This window comes from Octopus bimaculoides, chromosome 2, assembly GCF_001194135.2.
Source record: "Octopus bimaculoides isolate UCB-OBI-ISO-001 chromosome 2, ASM119413v2, whole genome shotgun sequence".
Taxonomy (NCBI): domain Eukaryota; kingdom Metazoa; phylum Mollusca; class Cephalopoda; order Octopoda; family Octopodidae; genus Octopus; species Octopus bimaculoides.
Genome location: NC_068982.1, coordinates 121944550 through 121969165, shown reverse-complemented (window position 1 = coordinate 121969165; position 24616 = coordinate 121944550). Strand labels below are relative to the sequence as shown.

The 24616-nt window shown below is 35.0% G+C and overlaps 1 protein-coding gene across 1 annotated transcript in view; it reads left to right on the top strand.

The window, feature by feature from the left end:
• LOC106871902 (mediator of RNA polymerase II transcription subunit 14) overlaps nt 1–23018 on the top strand; it is a 39823-nt gene extending 16805 nt beyond the window's left edge. The window contains exons 14-33 of the mRNA XM_014918658.2: nt 173–204; nt 2079–2191; nt 3510–3578; nt 5040–5079; nt 6013–6138; nt 7633–7711; nt 8700–8859; nt 9027–9225; nt 9900–9946; nt 11375–11503; nt 12571–12647; nt 13824–13935; nt 14584–14632; nt 15383–15520; nt 16588–16679; nt 17953–18114; nt 18545–18619; nt 18730–18806; nt 21240–21357; nt 22728–23018. Of these exons, the coding sequence (XP_014774144.1) occupies nt 173–204; nt 2079–2191; nt 3510–3578; nt 5040–5079; nt 6013–6138; nt 7633–7711; nt 8700–8859; nt 9027–9225; nt 9900–9946; nt 11375–11503; nt 12571–12647; nt 13824–13935; nt 14584–14632; nt 15383–15520; nt 16588–16679; nt 17953–18114; nt 18545–18619; nt 18730–18806; nt 21240–21357; nt 22728–23018 (2185 nt within the window). The remainder of the gene's footprint in view (nt 1–172; nt 205–2078; nt 2192–3509; nt 3579–5039; nt 5080–6012; nt 6139–7632; nt 7712–8699; nt 8860–9026; nt 9226–9899; nt 9947–11374; nt 11504–12570; nt 12648–13823; nt 13936–14583; nt 14633–15382; nt 15521–16587; nt 16680–17952; nt 18115–18544; nt 18620–18729; nt 18807–21239; nt 21358–22727) is intronic.
• Nucleotides 23019–24616: the final 1598 nt, after the last annotated feature.

Genomic DNA, 24616 nt, shown 5'->3' with positions numbered 1-24616 from the left:
GGACTAAATCCAGATCCATGTGGTTGGTGAACTTCTCAACTGCACAGTTATACCTAAGTACCAGTTATATATTGGATTATATTAATGAGCTATAGATACCTTCATCTTCGGTAATAGTCAATGTTAATCAGCAATTATAATTGTACTAAAAGTACTTCTCTATCTATTTCAGAGATCAAATTAAAAAAGAAAAAGATAGCAGTGGTAAGAACTAATTTTTTTTATTAAATATTATTATTATTATTAATAATAATATAAATTCAATATAAACCTCTAATTCTAATTTTGCTGTCTTTAGATTAGCAATTTGAATATGAAGAAAACTTGCAAAAACATTCATGCTTCTATTTGAATTTCACAGTCGGAGTGGTTGGCATTAGGAAGGGCATCCAGCTGTAGAAACTCTGCCAAATCAGATTGGAGCCTGGTGTAGCCATCTGGTTCACCAGTCCTCAGTCAAATCGTCCAACCCATGCTAGCATGGAAAGCGGGTGTTAAACAATGATGATGATGTAAAATAATAATTGGCATTGATGAAATATTAAAATAGTTAAAGATTTATTTCTAAAATACAATTATCAAACCCCACAAAAATAACCTATTTTTGTATTTCATTCACACACCTGAGACTGTACTCCTTTTCACAGAACTTTTAGTTTGACTAATAGGCATACTTTAACTTGGCATCTCTATTTACATTTTATATTCCTTCATGTTTTTTTCAACCTTAACTTCAACAATCAGGCTTCTCTGGTGTTGCTCACTCTATTCCTACAAATATCTGAACTTTTCAGCATGGTATTAGTTTTATTAAAATTGAAAGAATTGATAACAAAGTTCTTAACATGTTAAATGGTAATTCATTTACATTATAAATAAATGATAATTCACTGGTGAGTGTGGTAGGACATCCAAACCAACCTGTACCAATTTCTTTTGGGTCTGCAAAGAAACATGAGGTCTAGTGTTGACTTGAAGGAAGACAATGTACTTCCTATTTGTCAGTCCTGGATGTTTTTCACCAATTGGGACCAATAATTATTTTAATTCAACATCTGATTTTGCAGAAGGATCTTGTAATACACAATGCCCTTCCAATCCTGTTAGATACAGAGTAGCTCCTTCTTTGGATAGTGACTGGCTCTTTTCTCCAGGATCCTTTTTGCTCCATATTATTGGAAACAGTCCATTTTTTTATCATCTGTGGTTGTTATTTTTCAAGATGAGTTGCTTTTTTTGTTGCATTTAAACTGAGATTCACAGCTGGAAATTTTTCCATTAAACTATGAGGCACTCAAACATCATTGTGATTCATGTATCCAAGTGTTTTAAAATGCTTCATAATGATCTTATGTAATATGTGCAGTATCTCTGCAATGTCTTGTGTCATGTGATCTGGGTTATTTTAGACTAGCATTTCAGTTTGGCCATCATCAATGGTTGTAGGTCTGCCTGAACATTCATAGTTTCCTGGTTTAAAATCTTTACTCCTAAATTTAGTGAACTACTTATGAACAGTCCTCTCAGCTATGACACCTCTATAAAGTGCACATATTTTTTGCTGTTTGTACAGTGCTTTTATCCTTTCTGGACATAAAAGAGTATCAAATCATGAAAATGTATCTCACTTTCCTCCATTTTCAATTTTGAAGTTAAAAAAAAAAAAATCATCTTTCCCAAAATATGTATGTCATATGGCTCTATCACATGAGAAACAAAATCACATTTTTAAACACCACCAGTTAAAAAACAGCAGTGGTTTATGTCCCATCCCATCATCATCATCATCGTTTAATGTCTGCCTTCATGCTGGCATGGGTGGGACGGTTTGAGAAGAGCTGGCCAGGCAGGAGCCTGCACCAGGCTTCTGTGACTGTTTTGGCAGGATTTTTACAGCTGGATATCCTTCCTAACACCAACCACTCAGCTATGGTTAAGGTCTTGTTAATGTAACTTTTTTCAGTTATTAAATGTTTGTCCCAGTATTTTAAGTGAACATTAAAATTTGTTAAACAGTCCAGTAATATGCCAATTAGCTAAAATGGTTGACAAATTGCTTTTAAAATTTCTTTAACTAGTTTATAAACTAAGTGTTCATGTATCAGAAGAAGATGAAGGTAAACCGTTACAGATAAGTCACATTCCACTCATGACTGTTGAGGAAGCTCGAAAAGTAGGATTATCCATAAGGGTAAGAATCAGAGACAAGCTTTTCTATATAAATATTGGATATTACTTTAATCTCCTCACATATCTATCTCTGTTTCTCTTCACACACACACACACACACACGTATGCATGCAATGTATGTCACCACTTTTTTTGTACTTTATCAAAGCTCCTTTTTTGTACTTTATGAAAGCTCATGGTTTCTAGGGGATAAAAAAGGACTTTACCTTGAACCTGGTAGCTGAATCACATACAAGCTGTTATACTTTTTCAAACTCTCTTGAAAAATAAATAAATAGAATATAATAAATAACATCAAGACTTTCATTGATTGTTGGCTGAGAAACGTTTGTACAGCTACTTGTCTTTACTTTATTGCAGCTAGACTAACTGTATAAATTCGAAGTGTTTTAGTGTTGTATTTGTGTAGCAGGTGACATGATCTGAGGTTGTATGTTGAAACAGAAGTGTCTACATCATTCAATAACCATTCTAGGGTAAAGAGTAAATACCCACTTCGGTCATGAATGACCATGGGATTGCACCTAGAATGTTACGCTCCAAGGCACAAGTCCAGGCAAAGTTATTTATGGAAGACCAGCAGTTGCACATGCATACAAACCTCCCCTCTCCACAGCAGGATGTTATCCAAGGGAAAGGTAAAAGCCGATACAGCTTGGTACCAGTGACATTGCAACTCATTACTACAACTGAGTGAACTGGAGCAACATGAAATAAAGTGTCTTGCTCAGGAGCACAACACACAGCCTGGTCCAGGAACTGAACTCACTATCTCATGATTGTGAACCCGATGTTCTGTTCATTGAGCCAAAAGCCATTCTAACTATTTAATAATATACCAAGCTGTTAAATTCACTATAAATTTAACAGCTCTCTATTATAAAATGGCATTGTGCTTTCACAATATCATTACTAGATAAATGTTATAAGTCTGTAACTCTCGAAGGTCAAGTTGTGGGTCTACATAGACAGGCATTAAGAACCTACAATAATCATTGTTATTACTCAGCTTTTCTCAATTTGTAAGTGTATCTGCTGTAATGTATGCATGTGTATCCAAATTTGCTGTCATATGTTCTAGATGTAAGTTAACTAAAACAAAAAATATAGCTTTACTTTGTACAATACAGATGGTTTGTAATCCGTGTTTATTTTTGAGAAGTAGCAGAAATGTTGCTAAAGCATCATAATGGATTACTCATACAGATTGTTTCTACATTCTAAAATTGTTAGCTTAAAGTGTATAGTGTAAGCTTCATCTGTTTTTGTAATTGAAATATACAAGAAATGTGTTATATATTTTGTACCTTTCATTGTAGAGTGAACATCTCTCCATTGAGAAACTCATCATTCAAACAATTGAAGTCCGTACTCATGCTAAACTTAAGGTAAGTCCTTTTTACTTTTAGTTACCAATCTCACCATCATGATCATCATCATCAATGTTAGATACCTTCTTTGTGTCTTTGTTCATGTCAACAATTACCTGTCCAAAGAATTTTTTACTGTATATTTTGCTCATTCCTATCATTTGAACATATTATTTTTTTTTAATACCTACATTATACAACTGTGTTTTTTTTAATCATTTTTCTCTCAAAGTGTTAGGAGTCTCAGATTTTCTTTGAAGAGGAGTATCTGTTTAAACATTTTGCAGCAATTAATGTATCAGTAATTCTTTTATAAAGTCTGAACACCATATTTATGAATTTAGATAAGGTAACACTTGTCTTTGTCAATTGGTGTGAATTTATATATTGGCATACTAAATGTGGTTAAAGTTTTGTTTCGTTGACATTTATGTTTGAAATATCTTTGCATCTCTAGGCATGAGATTTAGGTAATGAACCTAGAAGGGCAGGACAGATATGAAAATGATTTGCTAGCTAAGTGAAGTTCTTCTGCAAGAGGAAAGCAAAATGAATTACCGATAATGATGGGAATAGAATCAGTGATGGATGTTATGAAGAAAAATGGGGTGCAATGGCTTGGTCATGTGCTGAGGAAAGATGAAGGTGACTGGGTGAGAGGAGTGCTGAAAATGATTATGGAAGGTAATAGATGAATAGGAAGACCCACAAAGATGGGGATGAAATAAGGGTAGAGTGGTTATGGTGAAGAGGGCAAAATGGAGATTAACTCCTGTTTTTGCTGGTAAAATAGCCTTAAAATGCTTGTTGTGTCTTTGATTCTGAATGGAGATATGTAGGCAATCTGGTTTATAAATTAGATCGTCAAAAGATAAATTTGCCCTTTTGCATACAGTAAGCTACTCCAAGGTGGTACTCACTATCTGAATTTATTTTAGTCCAAAGTATTTTTTTCAAAAATTGCATCATATGTTTCATCTTTTAGAGCATTGTTCTTGAGAACTTTTATGTCAAAGATTAATGCATTTTACCTAACATCAAAGAAAGAAGACTATTACAGTTAAAACCTGCTTAAATTGGAAACTTTCTAACATTTAAAAGTTGAATTAAAATTTTTCATGTGTCCCAGATTTTCATAATGTTAGAACATAACTAGCAAATTCATGCATCTGTACTCTCTCTCTCTCTCTCTCACACACACACATACACACACGAGTGCTGAAAACTCCCTGGCTTAAGGTAAAAGAAAATACAGGTGGATCAGTTAATTATGATTTTATTCAACATATTCCACTCTCAGATTCACACATCTATTGCAGCAGTCTTTCAGTTTTTCTAAGCCCTGTTAAAGAACTTGGAAGGTTGGGCCTCCAAGCAGGCCTTTCATGATACCCTTAAAGCCAGGAACTTTTCAGCACCCCTTCATATGATGTTTCCTATTAATGACTTGTTTTTCACAATATTTTTTTTATTCTTCAGGAGTTTGCTAAAGATCTTCAAAAGTATGTTGATGGTCCCTGTAAGTAATCCTTTCATTTTTGTTTTCAAATTATGCTTTTGTAAAATAAACTTTGCTTTCCAATGTTTTTTTATAAATTATATTTTTGTCTAGAATTCTAGCTTATAAATTCTCTCTCTTCCCATTGTCTGCTATAGCTAACATGTCTGTGGCTAGGAAGTTTGCTTTGTGACCAAGTGTTTTGGGGATTCTTGTATGGCACCATGTGAAAATGTTTTCTACTAAAGCCTCAAGAGTTAACTTAAAACTTGGTTTAACACCATTATATGGTCTTGGGGTGCTTTAACTGTAGCCCCCTCTGTTGCAAGCATTTGGAACAGATCTTTTTGAAAATAACTTCCTCCTTTCCTTCCACAAATCTCAGTAGCTCTGAAAAAGGTTATTGTCCCTGCCCTTCTTTTCACAAATTCATAATACATGCATGCATGCACATTCATGTAACAAAGATGTCAATTTCAGTTACATAGTTCTTAATACTGCTTTATATGTTTTGGAAATTTCTGAACATCTACATAATGCAAATTTTTATTTAACCCTTTAGTATTTAAACTGGCCATATCCAGCCAAAATAGTCAACTTGCTTTATATTTAAATTGGCCATATCTGGCCCTTCACACCCATCATACAATGTCATTCTAAAAATAATCTATTACATTGTTGAAATCTCTAAGCTAGTAGATAATTTAGGAACAATTCAAAACAATGTGAATAAAAAAGGATTACATTAGACAGAGTAATCTGAATACTAAATGGTTAAATAAATTGAAATATAAATGATAAAATATTGCATGAAAACTATAAAATTGTCAGTAAAGGTTTTTTAGGAAACCTAGAAGTGATAGTAATCATGATTTCTGTCCTGATCATGCTATATGACATGCATTTGAAAAATAATAGTATTTAAAGCATTTATTTATTATTGCTCGTTTTTAGGTGAAATCAAAGATGTTCCAGCTGTTCTCCATGTACCAGTCTTAAATCCATTCACTTCTGCTGAAGTTTTGCGTGTTGCTATTGATATCCAGCGAGGAACATTCTTAACATCAGTACCTTGCTCAAGTAAGACCTTAGATCATTGTTAACCATTACTGAAAATATTCGCGTTGAAACTTCTGGGTTCTGAATTTAGATCCCTTTTGTGTTTCATTCTTTTGGGATGGATAAATTCTTATAACAGACTGAAGGTAAAATCTGACACCTACCTATTCCCCTATGGATGTTGGTCTGATATCATTCAATATGCTTTCTGTTATATAGTTCCAGTTGAAAACAGATGATGTGTACTAAATGAAAAGGGATGGTAATTATAATAGTAAGTTGTAATTGTAAGAGATGTTAGAAAGTTTGGCTGCATCCAGAGAATGACTCACAATAGTTAGTGTTGGACGAAGAGAAACTACTCTGAATCCTCTCGCCTACATGAAAGAAATTTGAGAAACAAGTTGGTGATTCTAATGACTAAGGCTCTATTCTTGTTCCTTTTTAAACTTCTTTTATATATATATATATATTACCATTTTGAGCGTGGCCGTTGCCAGTACCGCCTGACTGGCTCCCGTAGGATTTTCGAGTGAGATCGTTGCCAGTTCCCCTGGACTGGCTTGTGCGGGTGGCACATAAAAGACACCATCCGGTTTCACCAGTCCTCAGTCAAATCGTCCAACCCATGCTAGCATGGAAAGCGGACGTTAAACGATGAGGATGATGATGATGATGATGATGATATATATATATATATATATACTTACTATTTGAATATATATATATGGTTCCGGGTTCATTCCCACTGCGTGGCACCTTGGGCAAGTGTCTTGTACTATAGCCTCAGGCCGACCAAAGCCTTGTGAGTGGATTTGGTAGACGGAAACTGAAAGAAGCCCGTCGTATATATATGTATATATATATATGTGTATGTGTGTGTATATGTTTGTGTGTCTGTGTTTGTCTCCCCAGCATCACTTGACAACCGATGGTGATGTGTTTCCGTCCCCATAACTTAGCGGTTCGGCAAAGAGACCGATAGAATAAGTACTAGGCTTCCAAAGAATAAGTCCTGGGGTCGATTTGCTCGACTAAAAGGTGGTGCTCCAGCATGGCCGCAGTCAAATTACTGAAACAAGTAAAAGCATATATATATATATATATATATATATATATATATATATATATATATATATCATTATCATCATCATTATTGTTTAACTTCTGCTTTCCATGCTAGCTTGGGTTGGACGGTTTGTCATGGAACTAGCTACCAGGGAGCTGTCCAGACTCCAACTGTTTGTTGTGGCATGATTTTTATGCCCTTCCTAATGCCAACCACTTAACAGAATGTGCTGGGTGCTTTTTACGTGCCACTGGCACGGATGCATTTGTGCAGCACCAGCATGGGTGCTTTTTAGGTGGCACTGACACCTGAGAGGACAAGCCTGTATGTGTGGAAGACAGCAATTTTACTTAAGATAATGCTTCTTATCAAGTACAGCAAATTGCCACATCTCCCGGTCTCTTGTCATTTCCTATATATATGTTTTTCATCATCTTTTATTTCAGATCATCCTGTCATTCAAGAAATTGAAGAAAACCTTAATGGGGAAAGAAGACACCTTGATAAACAAATTGCCAAACTGAGGTATGTTCCAAATATTATGGTCAGTAATCTGTTTCATGCTAATTATATATCATAGTATTAATTGTAATGGCTTGTACCAGATGTTTACACTAAGTTCAAATTACTTAGAGCGGACACTGTCTTTAATTTTTCACCATCATCATTTAATGTCCATCTTCCATCCTGGCCTCGGTTGAAGGACTATGTTGAGCTCCTGGTTTCTGTGACTGGATGACCTTCCTAATGCCAACCACTTAGAGTGTACTGGGTGCCTTTTTCATGGCACCAGCACCAGTGAAGTTGGCATGTAACTCGCAAGACCTATCATAAAGCTACTTCTCAGCTGAGTGGGTGTCTTGTAGAAAGGCAACTTTTATGTTGAAATTTAAAGTATCTTAAACAGGTTTCTTGCTTCGAAAGAGGTACAATGTTACTTTGCATTATATAAGAATGGATGAGAGTAATTGATGTGGGATTTGAGAGAGATAAAGACGGTGGTGATGAGGTACCAGAACCTATCCTGAAGGTACGAGAAGGTGAGTAGAAGAGAGTGTGAAGACCGGTCAGTAGGTATAGGTGGGTAAAGCTTACACACACACACGTCTTTCAGATTGCCTCAGAAGGAATTGGTTGGTCTGGGCTTATAATAGAAGTTACTTGCCCAAGGTGCCACACAGTGGGATTGAGCCACATGATTGAGAAGCAAACTTCTTGACCATGCAGTCATCATCAACACATTATGATAAATTATATTTTAACTAATTTCCGGTGCAACCAATTTTGTTTTTTTTTCTCCAACAATTGCCCTCTATGAGACTAGTGCCCAGTGATAGTTAACTATTTACTTTGTTATGAGTTAATACAATAGAAAGATGTTTTAATTTGTTTTTGTTTGTTACAGTTACAGTTTGAACAGTTTTTTTGCTTTTTTTTTTCCTGAAGTTTGATATTTGAAATAATATTATTTCAGAAAACATTTTCACTTTTTTTTTTCTTTTCTTTTAACCAGATCAGAATTAGCTTTACTGCGGTGTGAAAAGTCTGTCCAACAGCTCCCTGCCAGCAGCCATCGCCAGTTGCCCTTTATAAACTTTGCTGGCCATGCCCTAGAGTCACTCTCGAAACACAAGTTGTATGTTCGAGTTCCCAAGCAGACTTCATATGCTGTGGTATGTGTACAATTGAATCTTCTTATCAAACTTCATCAAAGTTTGGTGTGTTTTCTACAAAATTTAGTTACAAAAGATTTATTATGTTAACATAAAAGAATATTTTGTATATCATATAATAGAATATGATCTTATTATGATCTTATTATGAATATTTTCTCTTAAAGGTTGTCGAAGTGGAGGATGTTCCTCCAAAATCATTTGTCTACAAATACTACCTTCTAGAGATGGCTACTGCCAGTACTGAAAATACTGACAACACTTTAGTTGAAGATAATGGAGCTGTGAAGCCATTCCTGAAAGCCAAACATCTTACACCTATTAACATATTTTCATTGACTCATGGTCCATATGCTACTGTTTTTTGTGAGTATCTTTTCTCATTTTGCATCCATTTAATTTAGCTGTGTCTCTGTGTTGTTTTGTTGTGAGAACGTGTGAAACAACTGTTACAGATTGATGACTTGTTGAAACACAAAATATTGAATATTTAATTCATATTCAAATGAACTGTGCATTGTATAAGAAAAAGCTTATGACTGTGGAAAGAATTAATTGGTCAGACTTACCAAAATTCATACAAAATGTAATTTCTGTCCATCCTAATCTGTTTTAATGTTGAGATATTTTAGTGGTGATTTGTGTGCAATAAATTGGTTATACAATATGCCAAATATTTTAACACTTATTTTATACAATTCCTAATAATATTTAATTAAAAATATATAACAGAATTTTTTGAGCATTCAACAACTCTGAGGGCCCATCCAAGTAAAATAGGAATTAAAGGGATCCATTAGTAAAAAAAAAATGGTTGAGAACTGCTACTTTATATGGTAAAACTGTGATAGTCTGAGGACAGTAGTTGTAGTTGTTAAATCTACTGACTTGAAATGTCAACCAATTGTTTAGCTTTGTTTCAAAGAATGTACTCAGTAACTGTTGGATGTGCATGTGTATAATAAGAAAGGATGTGTAAAAGTTACTGATGTGAACATGAGAATGTTCAGGGTATTTTAATTGTGTTTTTATTTCTTAAGCTGAAGGCGATGAATTGGAATTGGACAGTCTGTCAAGAAAGCGAAAGGTAAGTTAGTTCCAAACATTGAAACTGAATTATAACTTCTAAATCAAATGGAAATTGTAGTTGTGATCCCCATGCAGGTGGCACATAAAAAGCACCGTCCGAACATGATCGATGCCAGTACCGCCTTGACTAACTTCTGTGCCGGTGGCATGTAAAAAGCACCGACCGATCATGGTCGTTGCCAGCCCCCTCTGGCCCCTGTGCTTGTGGCACGTAAAAAGCACCCACTACACTCTCAGAGTGGTTGGCATTAGGAAGGACATCCAACTGTAGAAACGCTGCCAGATCAGACTGGAGGCTGGTGCAGCCTCCTGGCTTCCCAGACCCCAGTTGAGCTGTCCAACCCATGCCAGCATGGAAAATGAATGTAAAACAATGATGATGATAATAATGAGATGTAAAGTGTTTGGCATTTGGATGGGCATCCAGCTGTAAAAACCATGTCAAAGCAGACCTCGCTGGTGCTGATGCCACATAAAAAGCATCCTTTCCACTCTTTAAAATGGTTGGTGCTAGGAAGTGCACCCAACCATAGAAACCATACCAAAATAGATAATGGAGCTTTGTGCTGTCTTGTGGTTTGCCAGCTCCTGTCAAACTGTCCATCCCATGCCAGCATGGAAGATGGATATTAAATGATGAAGATGAGATGCAGTTTTTAAGTATTTGATAATTTTATATCAATTATTACATCATCTAATTTTATATCAAATTATTATATCAGCTATTGAACACACACATCTGAGTTCCAATCTCATGATAGCAGTTCTCTCTTGCTTCCCTTTTCATGATTCAGCCAACGACAAAATGACATATTTGCCTTTATTTCTAAAAAAAACATCTATATACAAGGAAGCCAAATATAGGGAGTTTTTTTTCACGTGTATATGCAAGTAAATCAGTAAATAAACCTGTCAGTTTTGACAATGAGTACTCTAGTTGTTCAATCAGTTACAGTATATTTTAATGAGTCTATAATTCAAGTCCCTATGTATTTCACAGATCCTTAAAGTAAAGAAGATTAGCATAGCACTATGTATGACTAGGCTGGCCCTTTGAATTATAAGTTACAATCATCTGAGAAGCTTACAGTTTCATTCACAAGGCTTGGGTTGACCCCAGGTTATTTTAGAAGACAATTCTAAAGCTCTGTGTAGTAAGATAGAACTAAGGTCACCATAACTCCAAAATGAACTGTTTCACTATTCAGCTACATTTGCATGCTGATACATATGTACACTATTGAATACACTCTTATCATTTAATTGCTGTATATTTTTCTAGTTGAGTGTGACCAATATGGACAGTTCTTTGAATACCCCAGTGAAGTACCATATTTCTTTTTCTAGTTCTCTATCAGATTTTCTTACATTTTTAATTATTTTCTTACATTTTTTCTATTTTATTTCTTTTTATGTATGTATGCAGTTGCTGTTGGGTGATCAAGAGGGGCCACCAGCTAAGATGAGGAAAGAATCTCCTTATTTTGTTGCCCCATTAGCATTCTTGTTGGCTCATTGTGAGGAAAAGCTACCATTTGTTTCTTTAACTGAAGAGGTTGGTTCTTTTTTTTTTTTTATCATTTCATTTCTTTGAGTGATGGTAATATAGCCATCTGCATTAAGTGTTAAATTTTCTAAAGCATAAAAATGGCTTTATGGTTAAAGTGCTTGTCTGTTGAACACACAGATTTGAGTTCCAGCCTCATGGTAGCTGCTCTCTCTTGCTTCCTTTTTTATGATTCATTATTACCTCAACATAAGATGGCTAACTGGCAGAATTCTTAGCATGCCAGGCAAAATGCTTAGTGTCAATTCATCTGTCTTTGTGTTCCGAGTTCAAATTTTGCTGAGGCTGACTTTGCCTTTCATCCTTTTGGGGGTCGATAAAATAAGTACTGGTTTAGTACTGGAGTTGATGTAATCAACTTACCCCTCCCCTGAAAATTGCTGGCTTTGTGTCAAAATTTGAAATCATAACAACCTCAGCATATTGGAAAGACAAAATGACACATTTGCTTCTATTTCAACAAAAGCTTCTAATTTAAGGGAAAATGGTTGTCAAACACAAAATACATACACACACAAAAATGGCAGTTGGCTGCACTAAATTGTTTAGTCACCAGTTTTATTGTCTTCTCTTGATTGTTTCATTTACACTCCATCAGTGTACATCTTTTTTTTCATGCTTCCAAGCTCTCTGTTTGATTTTATCTCGCTCTGGAGAGAGACAAAACAGATTGGATTAAGTAGTTTTATCCTAGAATAAGCATGATACTTGATGCAACAAAATTACTGGTTTTTATAAAAATAGTTTATATCTTAATTTCTTTATGATATATTTTATATCATCATCATCGTTTAACATCCGCTTTTCATGCTAGCATGGAAAGCGGACGTTAAACGATGATGATGATGATATACTGACACTGTTAGCTATTTCAGTTTTTGTCAGGATGGCTTCAGTGACTGAATCTATGGCTAATATTCAAGAAAATGTTATTGAACCAAAATGAAACATTAATAAATGTTTTATATTTATGATTTATTCCACTATTGTCATTTTTTTTTTCTTTGTGTTTCTCAGGGGTAAAAAACTTTAATTGATTTTGATATAATTTGCAGCTAACAAGAAGAAATATTCCACATCAAGGTATCCAAGTAGATGGTGAAGGTAGCTGTATGACCCTCACAATAATGGAGTAAGTCTTTTACACTTTTTGTTTAACAAAAGATGCCTTTCTCTCTCTCTCTCTCTCTCTCCCTCTTCACACACACACACATTCTATATTTGATAGAAAAGTAAATAAATAGTTAGTCATATCTCTTTTTTCATGAGAAATTTTTGTACCTTATATTACTCAAGGATTGCAACTAGTTGAATCAATAGCATACTAGCCTATCAGCAGTTCATATCCTATAAATGGTATTGCATAACTCTAAGTAACCTGGTATGCAGTGTTGTATGTTGCTACTATGTGAAGTAACAGTGCAGCATTGTGTAGTGTTTAGTTACCTATTTACAGCTCGGTGGACTAAGTTGTGGAGAGTGGAGTATCTGAAACTGTGGCAGTTGACCAATCCTTTATTGACTTATCCATCTATGGTTATCACTGCTACATTGTATAATGTTAATTATTGAGATAAACTTGTTTTTTTTTTCCTTTTAAGCTCGTCCTGTGTTTATTTTTTTTTTTTATAGTTAATCAGTTCAACACAGAGAAAAGAAAATCTGTTCATTAGACAAATCTTAATTAAATGCGCACTCAAGATCTATTTACTTCAGTTGCATCTATGCTTAATTACCAACCCTGATTGGATGAACTAAGTAGATCAACTGTAATCACCACCTGAAAATAGAGATAAACTAGTGAACTGTGTGCAAAGTTATCATGACTTACCCTGTGTCCCATTGCAGAAACTCTACTCTGAACCACATCTTTACTAGAGGTAGTTCAGTGCTGAATGAGCAAACTTATCAAAAGCATTCTAGTTATAATCAGACTGTTCTTTATTTCATTTAATGTTCATTAAACATTATCTAATGTTTTCTTCCTTTTGAAAGCCAGTAAAGAGAGAGAGAGAGATTTGGCTGCTATTTCTAGCATGTTTAACAACTCGCTTGTTGATTCACAGTAATTTTCTTTCTGTATATTAACAGGAGCTATGAAATATTTTAGGGGTTAATTTTTTATTTATCCAAAGAAATCTAGATTAAGCTTAAAAGTAAAATCAGGTAATTGCTTCTGATATAGTCAAAATTCAGTTCTTCAGTGTTGGCTGGCCATCTGTTAATCAAAATAGTGATAGATTGAAACTGAACATGCTTTTTCACTTTAATGACAATAACTTTATCATTGTGTCTAAATTGCTTTCAGTTTGCCAAATTGTAAAGGTTGTACACCGGAAACCATGGATGAATTAAGAAAGAATTTATTATCTAGCAAATTCAGGATTCAAGTTCGTCCAACAAGGAACTGGATTGTTGAGGTAAGACTTCATTTAAGCCTGAACGATCACAAGAACTAGTATTAGCTAAATATTGAAATTAACTTTTAGCACTTTTGTGTGCATGCTTGTGTGCATATCAGCCATAGATTGAGAGAAATTCAGAAGGCTGCAAAGGCTAGAAAGAAATGAAAGAAACATAATCCAATAGATGTGCAGTGTTAATATGCATGAGCACCAGAATACAAATGAGTTGAGAGATAACCTGGTTATAGGAAGAATTAAGTGTAGTGTACAAGAGAGAATGCTGTGCTGGTAAGGGGATGTAATGTGTATAGAGAATGACTGCTGCATAAAGAAGTGCTAAGTTAATGTAACTTGTGGAAGTGGGAGATAAGGAAGACTTGAGATGAAGTGGGACTGACCTAAAGATGCTGCATCTCACAGAAGAGATGACAAAGGACTGAGCTGATTGTGGTGCTGCAGAAGAGCCTGGCACGAGGTTAATATTTGCTGTCTGCTAAGTGTTCATCATACATCTTGCTGTCCCTCTCTTCACCTAACATCATGTATATCCTTTGAAACCTCCATCATCCTATCGCTTCCCATGATTGTCAATATCTCTTGTGTTTTCTGAATGTTTTTCTTCCTGCCTAAAATACTATTGTTGTTAACTTTTTGTCTTTTTAGTTTGTTTTCACCAACTGTCCAATCAAAACTACTAGTCCAAAAGAACAAGGTAAATTCTTTCCAAATCTTGAAGTATTTTGTATCATTTGTTTTTTTAAATTGAAATAAAAAGACATTAAATTTATTCTTAAATATTTGTTAACTAGGATAACTCTTGATGAAACAAAATATTTATGATTCCCTCTAGACATTAACTGTGTAGACTTTACGATAGTGTTTGTGTCTAAGAGTGCTTGTGGATGCTATGAGCGAAGTCCTAGTGTGATGATTCTCTAAAAATAGTAAGCTGGGTGAGTGGTTAGCTATTAAAGGCAATGATTGATGTGTATAAGAGAGGTAGATAACCACCCTGACCTAGACGTAGTGTGAACAAGTAGTTGATGAATTTTGGGTGAAAAAGTTTCATACTATTCTTAAAAAATACCCATGATGTAGAATTGATGTCTTTGAATCAAATGCCATAATGTAATCTGTTAAAACATTACTATCAGTTTAGCTATGTCACCATTGTTATTGACATGTTTGCTCATGACATTAAAGCAGTCTTGGGCAAACTGCAGGCTGTGCAACTTTCTGAATGGCATGCCTAATGAAAAATTACCATGAATGTTTTTACTAGTGTGGCTCACCTCATGATGAACCATGTCTTTTGCAGCCTACTTCTTGAAAGAGGCTTACCATGCCTGCATTAAAAAGTATTGTGGTTCTTTTTTACTGTCTTTATTTGTATTTTACAACCCAAATACATTGTAATAGTGGATAACTAAAATATTCACTGCTGCACTCTTTTCTCTTTTAGGTCCCATACAACGAGTTTATTTCTCCTTTGATCTCAACACGGACCAAGCCAGTAAAACTGTTCAAGACCTTCTTGATGAGTGGACCTTGGTAGCTAACCTGTATCAGGCAGTTTATAATTTTTCACATTTTTTTAATGGTAAGCAAATTGATTTACAATAATAACTTGATCTCTATTTAGTATTGTATATTACCATTTTATGTGTACTATAAAATTTTTACCTTGCAAATGTATGCTGTCAAGAGAATATAATTTTTCTTTTTGTACTGAAGGGAGGTTAAAAGTCCATAACTGGTAGATTACAACAGTGAAGCTATTTTGATTTTAAATATTTATTCTTCACATTGCAGCAGGACATAAACATCATCTATTAGATACTGAAGTTTAGATGTTAGAGGCATAGGAAAAGATTAAAGAAATGCAAACAAACTGTGAAACTCCATTTTTTCAGTGTACTGTTATACTTTTCAAGATATGTTATTCTTTACAGTTTGTCAGTAATTTGTAGGATTTTTAACCTTCTGATTTCATATCTTCTATAAGTGTTGGGGTGGTGGTGTTCTGTTTAATTTGATTCACTTTAACAAATTTGCAACATAACACAGGTTTTAAATAGAAAGCAGTTGCATAATTAAATAATTTTTGTTTATTAAAAGAAATCAAAAATATATTTGATGTAATGTTATTTGATATATAAAATAACAAGTTATGATTCTCTATGAATTGTCTTTTTCCTCATCATATTATTGTTATTGAATTGAAATGTAAGATTATGGGAATGAAGCTTTTAATGCATTTTTTCACTTTAGTAAAGAAAATTTTGACCTTTGGATGAGATGCAAATATCACATCTTTTCACTCAACTAAATTTCAGTTCTAAAATTAACTTGTAGCATGATCTGTATGACTAAGGCAGCCATACTGTTTATGCTGAATTTCATCTTGGTCAACAATGAAATGTAATTTGAATGTTTACTCCCTAATGCTGCTTGCATTTTGTCACAATGAGATTAATTATTTAAAGTAGCTGCTGAGCAAATTTGCAAACACTATGATATTGTTGGTACAAGTAATTATCATCTAGCAAATTAACATATTGAAGATTAGAAACATTCTATTTTTATGTAATGTCTATTCCTATATACCTTTTGAGAAATATCTCTGTAATATTGATTTTGTTTGATATATGTCTCTGGCAATTCCAGATAGCAGGACAGGTTTACAGAAACTGATTGAAGTACGGTCTTATAACTACAGAAAACTGACCATTGTTTATGGAGTTACTCAGACAAGTCTTGTAAGTTCAAAGTTTCTAAGCATTTCATACAGAGAGAAAGAGGGAGAACAGCTAATTCTGATTTAATAACTGGAATATTTTTTACCTGGCTATTGCTTGGTCACTATATATTTAACTAGAATATATGATACCTTCTTAGACCCCTTTTATGAAAGTGGTACTATAAAATAGATTACAGCTATCAAGGATTATCTTAGAATTTGCTTCTAGGTTCACTACATTCTACATGTGAAATTGTTAATGCAAGAAATGACTTACAATTATGTCCTTGATGGCTATATTAGGTAAATCTCGATTCTTGAGGATTCTAAATTATTGGTAGAATTTAGTCTTTCTCTTGTCATTTGCCATGAATGTTGCATCAAGTTGGAAGAAACCTTTCAGAAAGTATGTAAACTTTTCGAATTTTGAATTTTACATAGATTATGATCTAGAGTTGTGATATTAGTGATGGAATAAACTCTCTTGAATAGTAGTTATCTAGCAAATAAATGCTATAGAGCAAAGCATATATGTTTTGCATGTTGGATTTATCAGGTATTCATACCCAGGAGATTAAACCCCCAAGTATTTTTTCTCTATTTAATGACTGAAGAAATACGATATGAATATTGAATTAGAACCTTTTTCCATATTCTCCTGTTAACTATCTTTCTGATAGTCATTATTATAATATTTGTATTCATATAAATTGTAGACATTCTGAAAGTTATCAGATGTTTATTGAATCAATACCTGAAGCTTGCAGGAAAAAACCGTGGTTAAGAAGTTTGCTTCTGAACCTTGTGATCTCAGGTTCAGTCCCACTGTGTAGTACTTTGAGCAAGTAACTTCTACTAAGGCCCCAGGCAAAAACAAAGCCTTGCCAGTGAGTTTGGGAGATGGAAACTGAAAGGAGCTCTTCATATGTATGTGAATGTGCCTTCAACTTGATAGCATGTAATAGTTGTAAATGAGCATCACTGTCATACAAGCAATGTTTTTTCCAGTCTTCTGGGAAAAACATGACTACCAATGGGAAAATATTACCTTGCTTGGAAACGAGGAGGGTTGGCAACAGGAAGGGTATCCAGCCATAGAAAATCTGCCTCAACAAATTCTGTCTGACCCATGCTAGCATGGAAAACTTGATGTTAAATGATGATGAAGATAATGATTTTGCCAATATAGAACTTTAATTGATATCTGATCTATAGTTTTTCTTTCCTATAAATTGAAAACAAAAATCATTTTATCATTTTTATGCTAAAAAAATTTTTTTCTTTGCTTACAGGTAAACATAGCTTGGCGAATAGACACTAAGTCTTTCCATCTCACTCTAGGAACATGTGGTCAAAATGCATCCACTATCAACCCCCATGTTTTAGTAATCACCCAGCTTCAAGAGGAGCTTAATTGTGCTAATAGTACAGATGCAGTTGCTAATTTGGTTCAAGTAAGTACTATTATAACTATTTATTGCACTTCTAAACTGAAAACAAACTTTTTCCCAAAATATTTTTTTGCTAATGGTGAATAACCCTGAATACCTAATGTGTTGTGTATGGTCAGTCACTTTATTTTTAGATGGGACTGAATAAAATCTCAATATGTAAATGACCAAGTGTAAATATTTTTCTTGTGTGGATTAGATTCTGGGTTGTCTTTCATTCTTGTAAAGTGGAAAGAATTTGTGGGGATTGCTTACTTTGGTATTATTTGGTTTTCTTCATAGGTAACTTAATTAGGCTTGAATAAGGCTTAAATATTGGTGTCTAGTTTTGGGAGGTTCTGTGGCATTTAATATACCATTTCTATATATTTCTGTGAATTTAATGTTTGATTCTTTTCTGTCAAATCATTTTTCTTTTCCTTTTTTATTTCAGTTACTGAATGATACATGGAGTCCTTTAACATCAATAAATAAATTAAGCACCTCTCCATTATTGGGTGGTTCGACTGTAAGTGTCACAAATTCTTGGTATTTTATTTGTCTTTTGTTTATTACTCAGTGTTGTAAGAAACTATAGAACTACTTGAAATTATAACTATTGTTATCTTCTATTTACAGCATCCAAAGCAATCTATGCTTAGCTTCACTATTATACCACAGTCAACAACACATGTTAGAATTACCTTTCGCAATGTGTATCCTTTTCTTTTGAATAATTTTTCTTTTACATTGATATCTTTATGCTTATATACCATCATATCCTGATTCATCATCTGTTTTCCTTGTTGACATGGGTTGGAATGCTTGACAGGAACTGCAAAGACCAGGGCTGTAACAGGTTCCATAGTCTGTTCTGGCCTGGTATCTATGGTTGGTTGTCCTTCTTAATGCCAACTACTTTACAGAGTGTAGTGGGTGCTTTTTTACATGGAACTATCTTCAGTGCCTTTTATGTGGTACCAGTACCAGTGCTTTTTAGCATTTTGATGTTATCATTAAATCCTGGCACTCAGTGATAGACTGGTTTTAACAAAATTCTTTACATTACATACTGCCAGACTAGTCCATGTTTACAACTGGATTCCTTTATTAACGCTAATAACTCAACCTTGAAGTAGTTCTGAGCAAAGTTACCTTGTTGTAGTGGAGGCACAATGCCTAGTGACATTTGAACTGATACTGACCTTTGTAGTCGAGTATCTAAAATGATGCCACTAGCCTGTGCTTGTGCCACGTAAAATGCACTGAATCCACTCTGCTGGGTGGTTGGTGTTAGGAAGGGCATCCAGCTGTAAAAATCCTGCCAAAACAGTCACAGAAGTCTGGTGCAGGCTTCAACCTGGCCAGCTCTTGTAGTACCGTTCCACCCATGCTAGCATAGAAGACGGACGTTAACCGATAATAATGATGATGATGATGGTGAGTTTACTCTTTTGCATGTGTTCATGCCAAGTTCCTGTTTCATGCTCCCTATGTGCCTTCCTCCTACCAGTCTTGGAGGCTCTGTAAAGAGTCTTGGGCATAGCCCACAGCCTTCCTGCTTGGTAGTAGATGGCACAGGTGTGACTGTGTGGTAAGAAGTTTGCTTCCCAACTACATGGTTCCAAGCTCAGTCCCACTGTGTGACACCTTGGGCAAGTGTCTTCTGCTATAACCACAGGCCAACCAAAGCCTTGTGAGTGGATTTAGTAGATGGAAAGTGAAAGAAGCCTCTTTGTGTGTGTATGTGTGAGTGTGTGCATGCGCGTGTATTTGTCCCCCACCACTGCTTGACAACCAGTGCTGGTTTGTTCATGACCCCATAACAGCAGTTTGGCAAAGTTATGAGGACAAATTGACCCCAGTAATTATTTTTTAAGTACCAGGTTTAAGAAATAATTTCAGGAGTCAATTTGTTCAGCTAAACCTTTCAAGTCTGTGCCCCAGCATGGCTGCAGTCTGATAAGAGGTAAGTAAAAGATAAAAAATACAAGAAAGGGGGCAGAATTAATATAGTAAAAAGTTGCTATATTTTCTAAAATCTTTCTATGTTAACATCTGTGCTTGCATGGGTCAAATGAAAGTATGTTGTTGAAAGAAAATCATGGCATTAGAGGTGCTAATCTTGAAATAGTAGACCTGACAAAGACCATGACAGGTGCAGAGATCTTCCTATTCCTCGTGAGCATGGAAAAGTGAACATAAAACTAATGAAGTTTCTTCTACAAATATAGATTTTCTTCATGAGTGTATAATTCCTTCATTCATGAATAATGTAATACAGACAATAAGTTTTTCTCATATTGGTGTAAAGTTGTGGCTGTGTGGTTGAGAAATTCACTTCCCAACCACTTGGTTCTGGGTTCAGTCCTGGTGCCTTGGACAAGTGTCTTCTACTATAGCCTCAGGTCAACCAAAGTCCCTCATCTTCCTGTGCATTTGCTGGTTGTAAGCAACAGCCTTTGCTGATGGTGTTGGATGATGTTTTGCTTGCTGTTCTCAGTGAAAGCATGTCCAGGCTTCTCGACATGTTGCATAATCTTTGTAGATAAAAGAGTTATTCACATGGTGTTGTTTGAGAAACTAGATTACTGTTGTTTGGAGACCAGTGAGGGTTGAATTTAAGAAGAACATCTGTTTGCTCCAAGACTTCTCCAGCATAGTCTTGTCTGACTCATGCAACCGTGAAAAAGTAGACATTAAAATGATGATGATGATTATATGTGTATCTGAAAAGAATTATAGGTATATTTGTATGTGTAGAGGTATGTCTCATCATCATCATCATCATCATCATCATCGTTTAACGTCCGCCTTCCATGCTAACATGGGTTGGACGATTTGACTGAGGACTGGTGAAACCGGATGGCAACACCAGGCTCCAATCTAATTTGGCAGAGTTTCTACAGCTGGATGCCCTTCCTAACTCCAACCACTCAGAGAGTGTAGTGGGTGCTTTTACGTGTCACCCGCACGAAAACGGCCACGCTCGAAATGGTGTCTTTTATGTGCCACTCGCACGAGCCAGTCCAGGGGCACCGGCAACGATCTCGCTCGAAAACCCTAAGTCAAACACTCCTACACAAGTATAAACATATGTGTGACTTGTATGAATATGTTAGTTGTTTTATTTCCTTAACTTAAAACAGGAGTTGTGTTGATGTACATTTCCGAAGTGGTAAAATGGTAGCCGTCAGAGATGGTGCTATCAGTTTGTTCGATACCAGCAAAGTGATTGATGGCTTCACACCTACGCCCGGTCTCAAAGTAAATATAATAAACTTTTTGTTACTAGTAGTCATGGTATTCATGTTCACTTTGTATGTTTCATGCAATTCATCTGCAACTGTATTCATCATCATCATCATTCTTTAATGTCCATGTCTCAATTAACACCTTGCCATCTTAAGAAAAGAAGGTGAGGAACATTAGATAATGTAGTCCTAGGTACACTATATATGAGAAAACAACAGTAAATCCTTGACTAAAACATGTGATCACAGGCCTGTCTTAATGTTAAAGACCTCTTGCTATGAAAGCTGACTGAAATGGCTAACTCAGCCTTGTATAGGTTTAATCGGTAGTAGTGTATTTTTCTTACAACTACTTGTTTTTTGCAGCTGTACATTCCATTTTGGATGTGAAATTAATGATATTAGTTAGTCATTGGTTCATTTTCTGAAACATTTTCATCGATAGGTTATTCCTCTTCCTACCTGAGACACTTATATATCATGGTCAGCAACTTGGTTGTGTAGAAAGTAAATAGGAAGGCATGTCAGTGTTGTTAAGAAGTTTACTTCATACACACGTTATTCCATGGTCTTGCTCCAGCTGTGTGCCACTAAATTCTACCATAGCTTCAGTTTAACTAATGCCCTTGTTAGTGGCATTAAATAGACAGAGACTGTGCAGAAGCTTTTTTGTTTGTATGTACATATATATATCTGGAGCCTGGTGTTGCCATCCGGTTTCACCAGTCCTCAGTCAAATCGTCCAACCCATGCTAGCATGGAAAGCGGACGTTAAACGATGATGCTGATGATGATATATATATACACACACACACACATATATTATATGTATCACTGTTTACATCTTTTGCTGATACATATAATATACATACATATAAAATGTATATATAAAGGATTTAACCATTGGCAGAAAAAAAAAATAACACCTTGGTCAGAAATGTGATGGACCAGTGATTTACCTATTGGAAGCCTGTAAGCTGTGATGCTATTATTTATAAATTTTTTATGACTTTACAAACTGAGTGTTAATGTGTTGCAGAAAATCAATTAGAGTTTCTTTGTATAATGAGTGTAATAATGTCATTGAAGTTACTATAGAGATATCAAAAGATATCTCTACCCCTGCCCCAGCACACACACATGGATGTTGTTTGAGAGACTAGATTATTATGTTGTTTGGAGACCAGTGAGGGTTGAATTTAGGAAGAACATCTGTTTGCTCCAAGACTGCTCCAGCATAGTCTTGGAGCAAACAGACTTGTGTGATGTGATTTTATTTGTAAGAACAATATCTTCTTGAATATTGTGAAACAGCCTCAGCTTTTTAATATTATATAATCTTTATTTTTATTAAAAGTATTTTTTTTTTTTTTAATATTCTAGGCTTTCTTAAACATGTTTGTTGATGAAACGGTGACTGGGAGCCATCCTCGGCGGCGTTCCACCACTGAAGAAGACCATCCTCTGTCTCCTATTGGAATGGATTCAGTTGAAATCTTTCTCCCTCAGAACCCCTCAGTTGGTTCACCAGCCTCCCGGCCTCGACAAGATGGTAACTTACGCTTTCAAAACCCCATGACCCCACCATCCAACCCTCACACTCCAGCTTCACCTAGTACATCACGAATATCATCTGTAAGTTTTCTTTTTTACTTTTCTTATGTTTTATCTTAAGCCTGCATAGCTCTGCTTTCTCAAAAACCATAATTTTTTTTATTCTTAAAATGAATTTTCTTTTTAGTTACAAAATTTTGATTTCTGAACTATTTTCCATCATTCCAATTGGAAAATATTGAAATTTATCAAAACGATTGAATGCAACCCTTTTTAGCTAAATATCTTATTCAGTTTAAATAGATTAAGAAAATTATCGCCATTAGATTATTTTAACTACTGACAAGAACTGAGGTATGATGTTTTATAGTTATAGGTAATTTTCTTCTTTGTACCTATAACTTTTGTTTTTTTTAGTGTCATTGTGATGTAAAATAATATCAGAAGGTGATAATCTGTTTTTAGTAGTTTGCCATCAAGTTGAGTATCACAAATGAAATATGAAAAGTTGGAGTTATATCTTTTTTATTTATTGAACAGTATTTAATGGTTCAGGTGATTTTTTTTTTTTTTTTTTTTTTTTTTTTTTTTTTTTTTCATGGACCGTTTATTTAAGTAGTTCTGCTTAAGTAATTTGGTTGAGGAATGGTTTAAATATTTTCAGTAAAGTGTGCATTCCTTACTAGTTTCTTGAAATTTTAAGGCTTTTGTTATTCTGTTTTATTAGTCCAAAGATCTGACTGAGCTGGAATGAAAAGGATAATAAAATAAGTTAATCAGTTTTGCCTAGATAACGGCAGTCACAGTGGGAAGGTCGAAAGGGTTGTAGTTTTGTGGGAGGAAGAACTTGATAATAGGTGGTGTTTGTGATCTGAATTATGATCATAAGGAATTGCATCATGATCATGTTATAAGAAAAGTGGAAGGGAGCATATTTAGTGGTGTAGTAGTTGTAATTATGACAATGGTCACAGCAGCGGAGGGTAACAATTCAGCAAAGACAATGACTGTAATTGGTTTGCGTTGAATAGTTGCTTATAAGGCATGTAACTTTTTATGAGATGCTGTCATGTATTTTGGTCATAGAAGTAGGTGAATGGTGAAGCGGGCCTGGATAATGGCAACTCTACAACTGTGCAGGAGTAAAGAATATTTTAAACTCCGTTTTCTCAAAGTAATTTTGCATATGTTGTATTCTCACATAGAAGCTGAGAAAACAATATAATTTCTATGTGTAAAACTTAGATATATTTTGACCAAAGATTGGTCCAGGCCATGTCTAACTTAATAGCACCACCTGATAGGATTATCTAAATTCTTTTTACAGTCAAGTTTTGTCTATGGTCCATTCAAGTAGTGAGTTCTTATTGAGTGAGTTGTATCCAGGTATGGGTGGCTTGTCTGGTATTCCTTGAAGAAATCTGTCTTGACTCCGTTTAAAGCTGATAGGATCATTTTCCTCTTTTATCTGTTTCGGGACAATGTTAAACTGGGCAGGGCCTGTTGAAGAAAAGAAATTATGCCGCAGTGTACCTATATGTTGTGATCCTGAATTGAGCAGGGGATGTATGGCTCGTGGTCCTAGCCTTGGATGAACCTTGAAACTAATGTTCAGGTCGTTTGGGCAATGCTGGCGGTATATTTTCCAAATCGTACAAATGATGTCCTGCTCGCAGCGGCGCTGGAGAGAGTAGAACTTCAAGGCTTTAAGGCGGTCC